We start from the raw sequence: 14,131 nt of genomic DNA on the forward strand, positions 1-14,131 counted from the left end.
TGGTGCAGAGTGCTTGGGATTCTCTCTCTCCCGCTGCCCTGTGTGCTTTCTCTCTCTTTCAAAATAAACTTAAAACAAATTTAAAGCAAAATAAATATAGTATCTGTGTAATAAAAAAATTTTTTTTAATCCCTTTGTAGGGAAGTCAATCTGACTCAACCTAAAAAATAGCTCTGCTATGGGGCGCCTGGGCGGCTCAGTCGGTTAAGCATCCGACTTCGGCTCAGGTCACGATCTCACAGTTCGTGGGTTTAAGCCCCGCGTCGGGCTCTGTGCTGACAGCTTGGAGCCTGGAGCCTGCTTCGATTCTGTGTCTCCCTCTCTCTCTCTGCCCTTCGCCTGTTCACACTCTGTCTCCCTCTCTCTCAAAAATAAATAAACATTAAAAAAAAAAAAGCTCTGCTAATTGAAAAGGCCCATGTAGAGACACTGCCATCTCCTGGCAACAAGAGAACAGATTGTAAAGTGACCCAAATCTGCAACCTCTACTAGAATTTTCCCTCAAGGACAGCTGCATTCAAGTTGGAAGAGATGACTAAATGATCTTCTACATAGTTGTATTTTAATGTTTGTGTTCAAATTATTCTAACTTCATATCATATCTGTGACCAGGCTTCCCCATACACAGGAAAAGAAATCTTACATTTATACAGTGTTTTCACTAATAGGTCTTTCTGACTCTTCAAAATAACTGTGAGAAACAGCAGGGAAGGCATCATTAGCCTCATTTTGTTGACAAATAAACATAGATTATTTGACTTGCCCGAGGTTAGACAGCTACACGTTAGTAGTCCCAGAACTTAAAGTATGCTTACTCCTGGTGCATGGTTTTATTCCACATTAAGGGGAAATGGAGGAGCAGAAGACAGAAATTGAAGAGAACCAACAGAAACCAGAATATTATCATACTGTTACCTTCTTTTGGCTTGCAGAACAGGTATGACTTTGCCTAGTCTTCTCTCGTTGACTTTCAGCTTCCCAGAATCCTTGTCAAGAACATCCTGCTTTCATTCAAAGCAGAAGATAGTCATAAAAAAAAAAAAAAAAAAAAACTGAAAACACCATTTACAGACATATTCTTAAACTATAGGCTACAAAGGCATATTCCTGTACCCTACTGTGTAACAGGCACTATAGCAGATGCCTTAAATGAGATAATAACTAATTTTAAGGAAAAGAAAGAAACCCTAAGTTGTATGCCCATCTGACAGGGAATCAGGCTTAAAGAGGTTAGGTAAATTGTCGAAGATTTTTTAGCTCTTCAGTGGCTGATCAGGTGCCGTATCTCATTTAGCATAGCAACCAGAGATTGAGACTTAGGGTTAAAACCCCCAAAAAAGGAAAAGTAATAGTAATATCATCATTATCTTAGTAATTAGCCAATAATAGCAATTTAATATTATATACCAGTTACCATATAGACATTATTTAATTAATCCTTACCATATATGTGTGAAGTATTATTTAGTCCAATTTATAGATAAGAAATATGAGAGAACAGAGAGGCTAAATAATTTTCCCAAGGTCACAGTTCTAGTCAGGGTTCAAATCCCAATTTGTTTGATGAATACAAAGCTTTGCTATACAGCTTGTGAATGAAAATAATTTTTCTCTTTACCTTGAAAAAATATACGTACTTTGTTTGATGAACTGGAAACAATTGGAAACGTCATTTCACAATTTGATTTATGTGATCCATTTTTCCAGGATGACCCCAAATGAGGAGTCTCTGAATTGTCCAAGATCTGAGAGAATACAGGTGTAGGTTTCTTACTGTCAGGCATATTTTTATCAGACACAGTTTGCTGAAAGTTACTGTCTGGAGAAGAGAGCGGGGGCATATCCCAAGCAGAATTATTGGGACTGATCCCTTCAGATTCAGTGCAGAGTTTGCTCTCATTTGGGCTAAGACCATCTTCTCTCATCTCTTCCCCAAGGGAGGAGGGCTTTTCAAGATCTTTGGATAAATCAGTCTTGTCCTTATCAAGCACAGCATCACAAACTGTTGGATTAAATGGTGCAACTGTTACTTTTACAAGATTCTTTTCTAGTGCAAAGTGTCTGTTTAACGGTTTAGTAGGAGTTGGGCCATGACCAACTGATGTACTTAGTTGAGGTAGTTTTAAGAGGCCAGGGGTCTCAGCTACTGGTCCCAAGGTGTATGATGAATTTTTCTCTTGGGAAGTATCAAATAGAATTTGATCCCCTTTCCCTCCCTTCTCAACGTGACTGCTGTCATCTTTAAGCAACCCTCCTCCCCAAGAAAAGTGCTCATTTGATAGGTCATCATCCTTCAAGAGCTCCTGAATATCTTCCTCTGTGAAACTGAAATGGCCATCATCTTCTTCTCCCTCAGACAGATCCAGCAAGGAGTCATCCAATCCATCCTCATCCGAGGAACCCCATGAAAATGGGGCATTGTCTTTAGGCAAGAGAGAAGTCCCAGAAGACTGTTCAGAGGGCACTAGTGAGCACGTCATATCTGGAAAAATAAGAAACGGTTTCACCGAGGTACAGGAAATCCCTATATCAACTTCTGTTTTATAGAGTGGTAGTATCCTAATATTTCAAATTCTTTGCGCCATGACTTATAACATGAGAAAGAATTTTAAGATATTTAACCTTACCAGAATCATGGAAATACACATTCGAACAGTGACATGCTTTTTTTCCTAACAAAACAGTAAAAATTAAGATGTCACAATATCTAAGTTGGTAAGGATGTAGGAAATAAGCGCTCTCACAATCAGAATAAGACCATTAAGTCAGCACAATATTTTGTGGAGAGTAATTTGCAATACCATTTGACCCCACAATTTTACTTCTGGCAATTTTTCCTACAGTAGTACCTATACAAATGCACATCGATGCATTTATAAGGATGTTCAAAGCAGAATTATTCAAAATAGCCAAATATTGGAGAGAACCTTAATGTCCATGACTGGAACTATTTAGTGGAATCATGGTACACTCATTCTATGGGATACTTTACAACTATTTAAAAACACAATGAAATAGATCACTATATACTAGCATGGAATAATATCCACAACATAGAAGGAAAACAAGTATATATTGTGTAAAATGCTTGGATTTTCAGTTTACACTTTGAAAAAACAAACACGTATAACTTTTAAAGTTAAAAAAAAAAACTTTAAGAATACAAGAATTGTCTTCCATACTGTGTGGAGCTGCTGGCGTGATCTCTTTGCCACGAGACCAAATGGAAAAAGGTTTCAGCTCCTGCTAGCTGTTCCTTTCAGGAGACTTGTCAAAATGATTGACTCCCACCTTCCTGCAGGCACAAAGAAAATTAGAGGATCTTCTCATCACTTTCAACTCTGCTAATTACAAAGTCAACTGTATTATGCTTTAAGGTGCTCCACCTATTAATTTTGATCTTGATTTTTTTTAAATACCAGAAAGTTGGATTTTGAGTCAAGAACATCAGAGAAAAATCTTTAGAGGAAAAATTATGCAACTAAGGAACTAGTTTTGTTCCTCCCAACAATTTGTTCTTTCTTGAGAATTATCATTTGCTCCCGTAAGACGAATACTGGCTTGGGAGTCTTGAGACCTTGCTTATAGTCCTGGTTCTGTCACTAACCAGCTGTAATAATTTGGGCAAGTCACTAAATCCCTGGATTTGTCTCATTTATAAAATGGGAAAGGGGTGGGAAGGCAGACTAGGCAATGTCTAAGATTCCACCAAGATCTAGAAGTTCATCATGATCACACATACCAACGTCTCATTTTCAGTTTATATATAAATGCAAAGAACAGATCCAGAAAAATATAAAACTGATGACTGTTATAACCCATGATGGGACCAAGAGATCTCAAGGGAAGACTTCAGTGTCATTCTGAATAATGTCAACTATTCTACTTGAATATTTGTATATTACTTATGTAATCAAAACCTAGCTTTTACACAGTGATGGACCTAATCGAAATTATTTTCTAGATGGTAAAGGTCATAAAGCTTGTATTTCACACATCACGTCAACATCTGAGAAGCTATTAAGAAATGCTTATACACTAAACTCAAATAATTTCAAAAACTCCCTGTTAGCCTTTTAACGGTGATTTTCCCCCACCCCACTTTTCCTTCACACTCTGAATTTTAGCTTTAGTTCATGCACTCTTTCAGAAAACATTTTCTGAGCTACTATCATCACACAATACTGAGCAAGACATGTTTCTATATGACTTCTTAAAAACAAAGATACAGTTTCCTACCTTGGTAGGAAGACAACATTGAAAGTTATGCACTAATATCAGAAAATATAAAATGGTATGAGTAATAAAGTACTAGAGAATGAGAAGAAAAAGAGAGGTATTACAGAACACTAGCATTAGAAAGGATTTACATAATGTATAACATATTGACTATAGTTAACCATACTGTATTTTTATATTTGAAAGTTGCTTGAGACAGTAGATCTTAAAAGTTCTCATCACAAGGAAAAATTTATAACTATGTGAATTGGTATGTGTTAACTACTCTTACTGTGGTAATCATTTAGTATTATGTACATACACCATTATGTTGTATGCCTTAAACTAATACAGTGCTATATGTCAATTGTATCTCAACAAAACTAGGGGTAAAATAAATTTAAAAAAATTTAAAGAAGGAACTTAAACTTACCCATCTTATAAATGAGATGGGACAAAAAGAAATATTAAGTACCTATTATAAACCAGTCACTACGAGACACATTTTACGACTTCTAATTTAACTCAACATAACTCTGCAATATAAACCTTACCAAATAAACTAAGCTTTCTGTTGCATTTAAACTTAGGGCTGCTGAGACTTTTTATCTTATTTTACCAATATTCCAGCATTGTTGTGAGAGAGTTCCAGGCACTGCAGGCACCGAAACAGGTGCCTCTATGAAGAAAAAGTAATTTCTCTGCACAGTGACTGGGTTATTTTATATTATTTCTTTAGGCAGCAGTAAGAAAAAGTTTATATGTAAAGTTTGTAGGTGTAAAGCACAAGTATCATAGGCACCGGGTTAAGCAGCTTTATTTCTGAGAAGCCCTTTCTAAGCCACTATCTCCATTCTCATTCAAACTTCTTCCAAAAGGTCTAGTTCAAGCAGTTGGCTTGCCCAAATGAAGAGTTCAATAAATGTTCACTCTTAGGAAACTCAGGTTAAGAAGCATTAAGAGGGGTGCCTGGATGGCTTAGTCTGTAAAACATGTGGCTCCTGATCTCAGGGTCGTGAGTTCGAGCACTATGCTGGGTGCAGAGATTAAAAAATAAAATCTTAAAAAAAAAAAAAGGCAGGAAGTAACTTAACCAAGCACACAGAACTAATAATGCTAGAACAAGGATCTAAACCCAGGTCTAATTCCAAAGGTAATGCTTTTTCCTGCTACCCTTGTCAGAGATTTGCCCAGGGTCAGTCAGCAAATGGCAGAGCTTTCCAATTTCACACTCTCTAACATACTATGAAAGATAAAGATACTGAAGAGGGCTTTTAATCCCTCAGCAAAAATAACTTAAGCCACTTTATTAAACACAGGCTTCCCCGGACTTCCCAGGTAGAATAGAAGAACATGAGAAATACTCCTGAATGCAGCCAAACCTCACTGGAAGAAAATCATGGTTATTGGCAAACTTTACTGTGCACACATAGGATCAATATCCTTCACAAGAACTGAAAACATCAATCCCTATACTACATGACATCCAGAAGCACAGAGCTGGCTCTTCTGAGTTTCTTTCAGAGAATGTTCCAATAGGTTTGGGAGCAAAATTATGCAAAACAATACAATATACAGATAATTTTTAACTTGCACAAATCATTCTCTCCACAATTTTATTTCCTCATTAAAAATGCTTTTTATTATACATAACTTAAAACATATACAAAAATCACAACAGTATAACAAACTCTCATAGATCCACCACTCAGCCCCAACAACTATCAGCCCCTAGTAAATCTTGTCCCATCCACTTCCCCCCTTTACTGGATTATTTTGAAGCAAATCCCAGGCATCACATCATTTCATCTGTAAATAACAGGAATTCCTTATCATAAAATACATGGTTCAGGTTTCCAATTATTTTATAAATGTCTTATTTTTTAAGATTGAAAAAAATCGGTTTCCATATAAGTCCACACACTGCAATTGGCTGACATGTTTTATATTTTAATCTATAGGTTCCCCATCTTTTTTTCCTTGCAATTTGTTAAAGAAACAATACCAGATAGTGTATGGATACACACATATATCATTAAATTATAAAAATATGCATGGGACTAGGAAGCACAAAATTCAGGATAGTGGTTACTTCTGGTGGTAGAGAGGGAAGAGGAAGGTCAAGGGGGCATGAGCACCTTCAATTCTATCTGTAATGTTTTACTTCTTAAAAAATAAATAGATAAATAAATAAATAAATAAATAACAAAAAGACCTCCAAGAAATATGGCGAAGGGTGCCTGGCTGGCTCAGTCAGTAGACCTTGAGACTCTTGATCTTGGGGTCATGAATTCGAGCCCCATGTTGGGTGTGTAGAAACTACTTAAAAAAAAATATGGCAACATAATGAAAGTAAAATAAAGGAAGCTATGTTCCCATTCCAAGGGGGAGGCAAGAAAGTTAATCATTCCTCTAAGTTCCATCCTAGGCCCTGAAACACCTGATAACATCTAAGACAACTGGATCCCAAACATGTTCCAGGGCATTAGCTCCAAACCTTGGCCAACACTGGCATCAATACCCCCTCCCTTTGGTAATTTATGGAATAACACCTATTGTTCTTCTGACACTCACTTTTGATCAGAGGCTATGTTGGGTTCTTGAAAGAACATGCACCCTGGACCCCCTTCCAATATACATTCATAACCCCAAGTGACAGAGAGACTCACTTTTCCTTTTCCAAGTCTCCCAGACACTCCATCTGCTCTACTCTCTCACTTACACTATTCAATGAACTCTGTTCTCACTTCCTCCTGGCTCACATTTGATTTCTATCCTGAACTAAGCCAAGGACTCTCTTGAGCCTCAGACCCCTCTGAGTCCTCAGATTCAGCTTGCCTACATAAATAAGAAAGATAAAGCTGAATGGTGTGCATAATGGTATTATTTTGTTACTTCCTACAAATTTCATATGCTTAAAATATTGAATAAAAATATTTCTAAATTAAGAAGCCAGTGGAGAAAGACAATGATTACATTTTGAAGTTTCAAATGTCCTCTTCTGTACAATAGAGACCATCACAGTAGCTACCTCATAGTGTTGTTGCCAGAATTAAATGAGACCGTGAACATAGAGCACTTAGCACAATAGAAGCACAATGGAAAAGCTAAATAAGTACTGGCTATAGTTTCTATTTCATCCCACATCATCACCTCCCTGACCCCTAGAGAATCTTAAGGAAGCATAGAAATGGTAGGAAAGAGTGCTAATCTAATAGAGAACTCCCCCTAGGTCCTTGCTTGTTAAGAAATTATCCAGTATACTCTAATCTCTTCTAGTTTAACCCAGCATTCAACCATATTGCCACTGAATTAAAGACCAGGCTGTGTGCACGTTTGAAATATCAGGCAAATCCTGCAAATTAATGGTTACTGAAGTGTCTTGTATAGAGGAACTGCACTAAAATTCAGAGACCTCCGCAAGTCACTGAAAGTCTCTGAACCTCAATACAGATGAGAACACTCATCTGAAAAATGGGGGATAATTATACACTGTTAACTTCAAACACCGATTATGAAGATCAAATGAGGGGATGTTTATGAAAGCACTCTAAACCTAAAAGCCCTATACTAATGAAAGTTGGTATTTAATGAATTTGCAAGAGGTGGGGGGGAAAAAAAACTCAGATAAAATTAAGTTCTAAAATGAAGTTCCACAAGACGGCCTTAGTACTTCTCTGTCTGCCATTCTACCATTAGCTGACTTTCTTGGCACTTGCTTTGTAACTGCCACCTAAAATGAGATCTCTTTATTTTTAAGGGAAGAGTATTTTTCCCATCTCCAAGTCTGTCTCTTATTCCTCTGCTCCCCATCCCTTCTGTGACCCTATTCTGTCCTTCCATGTCTCTCTCACCTGTCCACCCCCTTCTTCACACTTCAGTTTACCACCCCCTCGCTCTGTTCTCTAACCACCTAGCTGCAACCTCAGAAACTGGTTCCCTTTCTATTTTTATCGTACCTAAGAAAACCTATTGCCTTAAAGCACAGAGCCTTATTTTATTCAGGCCACTAAAACTGCAACACCAGACACAACCCCATATCCCTCTTTCAAGGTTCTAAAACCAAGACCATTACCAAGCTATGGCCAAGAGCAAAGAATATTTCCAAGGGACAGGCCTTTGATTTCCAACCTTTCCCATATCCAATACATGTGAGGCACGCGGCACAAAAGACACTCACTAGGCTTTATCTCTCTATAAAATGGGCATAACATTTAAACAAAATCAAAGTGAACTGAAATTATCTGTAAGAATTCTGCAACTTCCTTTGAAGTAACTGGAAACACCGTAGGACAGAAAAACAACCTAGGGCTGGAAATCTCTGCTTTAGGTTAACATTTCACTAGATATGGATTCCAGGACTCTCATCCCACAGGGGCATAAAAACTAAATATTAAAAAAATGCAGCAACAGGTTTCTTCTTTAGAAGAAAATGTTTTTAAACTAATTTAGGCAGGATTGCCAAAGATCGCAACCTCTAACAAATCCAGAAGAAACTGGAGATCAGGGTGGGGCAGCAGGTGAGCAATTCAATCACTTCTTTCCCTTCTCCGGGGCCCCCGCTGCGGTGCCAACTACCCTCCCTCCGCCCAAGAAAGAACTGGTAGCACCACCAGTCCCGAGAACCCCTCCGGGCCCAAGTCCACCCTTCGTAGGACACTACTTGGGCTCCCCCTGCTCTTCCTTACGAATGCAACGGCTCCAGCACAGCATCGCCCTTGGGGCTGGGCCTTCTCTCTTCCCTTCTTCCCTCCCCCGAAAACACCAAGAAACTCCCGCCTCCCGGTGGAAGGCGGGAGAAGCGCGGGCTTGCTCCGCGCCCCTCCCCCCGGAGGGGCCAAACCGACCTCCTCCGCAGGCCTCGGTGGTGCACCCCTCACCCTGATAGTGACCACCCACACCCACACTTCCGCGGGACCCACGCCCCCCCAGCCCTAGGGGTGGGTCATCCTCTCCTCCGCCCTTAAGGGGCTGCTGTAAGACCACGATCTTCTCCCTAGCAACAGCCCCCCAAGTGGGGCATGGAGCAGCAGCACCCCCAACCCACCTAACACACCCATCCTCCCACCCCCACTGGGCAGGGAGACGGACGGCGCTCTCCGTCTCGCAGGTGACCCAACAGCCTCCCTCTTCCTCAGCAGGGTGAGGGGCATCTGTCGCCAGCCGACGTGGAGGTGGGGCGCAGGGACACTCCCCCTCCCGCCGCCATCACCTCAGGAACGACAACGAGCCCTTTCCCAGCAGGGCGAAGGCCTCCCAACCCTTCAACAGGGTGGACAGACATGTACGGCCCCCTGGAGAAGCAACAGGCGCCCCCATCCCCCCTCCCAGCCGGGAACGCTGACCCCTTCATCCCTCCTGCTCTTCACCTCCGGAAGCGGGGCCGAAGCCTGTGCGAACGACTGCGCCTCACTCCGCCCCCTGCGCCATTTTATCGCCCCCTCCCCGACCTCCCCCACCCCTAGCCAACCGGGCCAGCGCAAGGGGGAGGGCAAACAGACAGTGATTGGCAGGAAGCCGCCCCGCCCCTCAGGGGGTTGTGCCCCGCGCAGGCGCGGCGACCCCGCCCCCCGTACCGCCTATCCTGCCTACTGGCTCCTCCCCTTCTCGTCTCATCGACCCGCTCGACTCTCAGCTGCTCCTGACTCTTCCCTGGCCGCTCTCAGGCGAAGGGTCCAGGCCGAGCAAGCCGAGCGACGAGCTCAGCTGATGCAACCTAACTGGGCCCGCGTGCCACTTCCCGGCACGCGGCGGCGGCGGCGACCGAGGAAGCGGCGCGGTGCCGGCCTGAGCGCGGGAAGCAGGGGCGACGGTGCCATGGGGGACGCTCCGAGCCCTGAAGAGAAGCTGCACCTTATCACCCGGAACCTGCAGGTAGGGCCTCGGGGTTGGAAATGCGCTGTCAAGGACTGGGGGCTCGAGGTCCAGTGACCCTGAGTGCCACTACAGGGTCCTAACTGTGTGGGATCGGGGGTTCCGCACCGAGGCAATTCAGAGAGACTGCTGGTTGGTCGGTCAGTCGTTCAGTCAAGCAGCAGTCATCTGGGTCCCACAGAAATGACAGTGGGCTCACCTGTGTGCAGTCACCTTGTATTGAGCCAAGCTTTGAATCTAGAACTGCCACCCCACCCACCCTGTTATGTGCCAGGCGATACGTCAGGGCCCTGCCCTCCCAGGGCTTGTCTGGAGGGAATCAGACGTTAAGAATAACCCATAATTCAGGCACTTAGTTACAGTTGAAACAAGGACTGTCAAGTCCTATTCGTGGAGCTTTGGGAGGAATTTAGGGGAGAGGGCTGGGGCAGTGTCAGGGAAGGCTGAGGAAGTGATCTCTGAACTGCGCCTTGGCGATGCAAATCACTTCACTCCACATCTGTTCCTGCTGTTTCCAGGAACTGCGGGAGTAGAAGTTAACCAGAAGAAGAATGGGTCGGGGGGGGGGGGGGGGGCGGGGAGCATTTTAGGTAAGAACCCAGGTCAAGACCCAGAGGGGAGAAAGAACACTGGTTCAGAGAGAAGGCTAAATTCGCAGGAGTAGGATAAGCAAAGTGCAGATCAAACCCTTAATAAATATTTATATTGCTGATTTCTTTACCTCCTTCAGGCCTCTCTGACTATTGTCACATTATCAGGAAGGCCTCTCCTGATCACTTCATTTAAATAACAAACCCCCTGCCACCAGAACTGTCTCATCCCTTGTTCTAGCTTTTTTCTTTGTTGTTTCTCCATATAACTTATCACCATCTGACGTACTATATATTTTACTTGTTTGTTGAGAAGGGGTAAGGAGGAACCAGGTTATGAAGGCCTTGCAAGTTATGCTTAAAATTGGAGTTTATTCTAAGAGCAGTGATACATTGGTTCAGCCACAGTTTGGGTTTTTTTTACCTTTTTTGAGATACAATTCACAGACCATAAAATTCATTCTTTTAAAGTATACTATTCAGTGGGTTTTAGTATAGTCACAAGGTTGTACAATTATCACCACTATCTGATTCCAGAACTTTTTCATCACCAAAATAAAACCTGTACCCACTGGCAATCACTGCCCATTTCCCACTCCCCGCAGCCATAGGGAAACACTAATCTACTTTACGTCTCTAATTTGCCTATTCTGGACATTCCATATGAATGGGACCATGTAATATGTGGCTTTTTATGTCTCATTTCTTTGACTTAGCATGTTTTCAGAGTTCATCCATGTTGTCACACCTATCAGAATTTTCTTATTACGGCTGAGAAATATTTCATTATGTGGATATATCACATTTTGTTTCTCCATTCGTCAGTTGGTGGACATTTGGGTTCTTTCTACTCGTAACTTGATCTCAATCGGTAATTTTTGCATGCTTCCTCTTAGCCAGATCCTTTGTCCTAGTCTCTTTCCACAAAATAATACTGGTTGGGGACAAAGCATAAATAGAGCTAATGGCAATGACTCACTCAGGTTTTCAAGAGTAAGTAATATGACCTTGTGGCAAGAACTCTCCAAGTGTCCAAATAGTCAGGGGCTTGGAGAATGCAGGATCCACCATCCAGCCACCTTGAAACAGGATTTTAATAAGTCCTGCTAACAGGTGATTCAAGCCAGCAAAACAGTTTTTGTCTTTCATGGCTTCCAACAGCCTCCCCAAACCATCCCTTGAAGAGACACTAAGATCTCTTTTATTAGCAGCATATTGACCTATAAGGATTTTTCCAATACTGTCTTAGGGCAAAAGGAAATCATTACAGTATCTAAATAGGTGAACAAGTTAATCAAGTTTTGAGTTTTAAAGATCTCTCTGGCTGCTTTCTGGAACATGGGCTGGAGAGAGCAAGCTGTTAGAAAGCTGTTTACAGTAGTCCTGGTATGAGCTGATGGCCTAGACCAGGGAAGTGCGATGGAGGCAGAGAGGAGGAGGATTTAGGAGCTTTGGGGTAACTTAGGCAACTTGGTGAATGATAGTTACCATTTACTGCGCTGGGGTGAAACTATAAATGAAAAAGATGGGTGGGGAGTGAGGTGGGAAGGTGAGAGCATGAGGTTAATTTTGAACATGCTGAGTTTGAATTAACTGGGTTGATAACAAGTACACTGTTCTATATATGGGTATGAGCAGGAAATTTGGTCGTTAGTAGCTCATGAGTAGTAACTGAAGCAACTCGAAAGGGATCAGTTAGGGAGAATGTAGAGTAAGAAGAGAAGAGATAGGGCTGCAAGGATTGCTAATTTTTAAAAATTTTTTTCCAATGTTTATTTTTGAGAGAGAGAGAGAGAGAGCGCGCGCGCACACACACTCACGCGAGCGGGGGAGGGGCAGAAAGCGAGGGAGACACAGAATCCGAAGTAGGTTCCAGGCTCAGAGCTATCAGCACAGAGCCCAAAGTGGAGCTCGAACTCATGAACCATGAGAACCTGAGCCGAAATGAGACACTTAACTGACTGAGCCACTCAGGTGCCCCAGGATTGCTAATATTTAATGATTAGGAAGAAGAACCGCTGCCAAGAAATCTGAGCCATCAGCCAAAGAAGTAGGAGGACAACTAAGAGAATAAAATAGAGGAGGACCAAAAGAGGAGAGTGTTCCGGGAGGGAGTGAGGACTAAAAAGTTTTCATTGAATTTAGCAACATGGGATAAAGACCAGAAGAAGAGACAGCTATTTCAAGAAGTTGACGATGAAAGGAAGGAACATGAGTTAGAGTAGATGGAAGGGATCATGCAGGTAGGGACGTGTCCAGTTTTCTAATGTGGTGGCATTTCACTGGCAACAGCACCAACTTAGGTTGACTGTCACTTGACACTGAGAGCATGGCTGGACCTCCCTGCTGGCTCTGAGCTTAGACCCCCCAATGACACATGCTTCTGTTTTCCTTGCCACAGGGTAAAGGATGAGCAAGGTGGGGCACCAGCATTAAACCAGCTCTTCTGCTTCCACAACAGGAGGTTCTGGGGGAAGACAAGCTGAAGGAGATACTCAAGGAGCGGGAGCTTAAAGTTTATTGGGGAACAGCAACCACAGGCAAGCCACACGTGGCTTACTTCGTGCCTATGTCTAAGATTGCAGACTTCCTGAAAGCAGGATGTGAGGTAAGAAGTAAGGTTATAAATCAAGGAGTTCCCTGGGGAATGGCCAAGAAAGAGATTTAACAAGGGCAGGGGAAAGAGGGGTGTTTGGAGGGACTTGGACAGAATAACATTTTGGCGGTTCCTCGTCTGTTATGTCCAGGTAACGATTCTGTTTGCGGACCTTCACGCTTACCTGGATAACATGAAAGCCCCATGGGAACTTCTAGAACTCCGAACCAGCTACTATGAGAATGTGATCAAGGCAATGCTGGAGAGCATTGGTGTGCCCTTGGAGAAGCTCAGGTTCGTCAAAGGCACTGATTACCAGCTCAGCAAGTAAGTTCTGGATCATCCACCCTCCTTGTGGCTCTCATGCTTCTAGCTAATTACAGGTCCTGTGGAGTCCAGGCACTCTATAAATTTGGATTAGCAGTGCTTTGGCCCTACCAATTAAAAGCCATTAAAAAATTTATACTCTTGGGGCGCCTGGGTGGCGCAGTCGGTTAGGCGTCCGACTTCAGCCAGGTCACGATCTCGCGGTCCGTGAGTTCGAGCCCCGCGTCGGGCTCTGGGCTGATGGCTCAGAGCCTGGAGCCTGTTTCCGATTCTGTGTCTCCCTCTCTCTCTGCCCCTCCCCCGTTCATGCTCTGTCTCTCTCTGTCCCAAAAATAAATAAAAACGTTGAAAAAAATTAAAAAAAAAAAAATTTATACTCTTTGTCCTCTTAACTCATCCATCAAAAATGTACTGACTTGTGAAGGCCTGTGTACTATCCATTTTGCTGGAGATACAAATGTAACCAAAGCAAAGTCCTTGGCCTTGCTGGGCTCCCAGCATATGGAGGAGAGATGAATCGATAAAT

General features: G+C 42.6%; 2 protein-coding genes across 6 annotated transcripts in view; one reads left to right on the top strand and one right to left on the bottom strand.

The window, feature by feature from the left end:
• The window catches only part of S100PBP (S100P binding protein), a 48,205-nt gene that overhangs the window by 27,727 nt on the left and 6,347 nt on the right, over positions 1–14,131 (bottom strand). For 2 of the 4 annotated variants that reach the window (XM_047082631.1, XM_047082632.1), the window contains exons 2-3: positions 1,638–2,482; positions 916–1,001 (exon numbers count right to left, since the gene is read on the bottom strand). In XM_047082631.1, the coding sequence (XP_046938587.1) occupies positions 916–1,001; positions 1,638–2,480 (929 nt within the window). In that variant the 5' untranslated portion in view covers positions 2,481–2,482. Of the gene's footprint in view, positions 1–915; positions 1,002–1,637; positions 2,483–3,182; positions 3,296–9,587; positions 9,641–14,131 lie in introns of those variants that run through there. The other 2 variants (XM_047082630.1, XM_047082633.1) reach the window with 2 other exon arrangements.
• YARS1 (tyrosyl-tRNA synthetase 1) overlaps positions 9,904–14,131 on the top strand; it is a 29,291-nt gene continuing 25,063 nt past the window's right edge. The window contains exons 1-3 of one of the 2 annotated variants that reach the window (XM_047082628.1): positions 9,904–10,092; positions 13,144–13,290; positions 13,430–13,605. In XM_047082628.1, coding sequence (XP_046938584.1) covers positions 9,928–10,092; positions 13,144–13,290; positions 13,430–13,605 — 488 coding nt within the window. In that variant the 5' untranslated portion in view covers positions 9,904–9,927. Of the gene's footprint in view, positions 10,093–13,083; positions 13,291–13,429; positions 13,606–14,131 lie in introns of both variants that reach the window. The other variant, XM_047082629.1, reaches the window with a different exon arrangement.

Source organism: Lynx rufus, unplaced genomic scaffold (genome assembly GCF_022079265.1).
Source record: "Lynx rufus isolate CCGP_SWC_20201006 ecotype Redwood Valley unplaced genomic scaffold, mLynRuf1.p SCAF_2, whole genome shotgun sequence".
Classification (NCBI taxonomy): domain Eukaryota; kingdom Metazoa; phylum Chordata; class Mammalia; order Carnivora; family Felidae; genus Lynx; species Lynx rufus.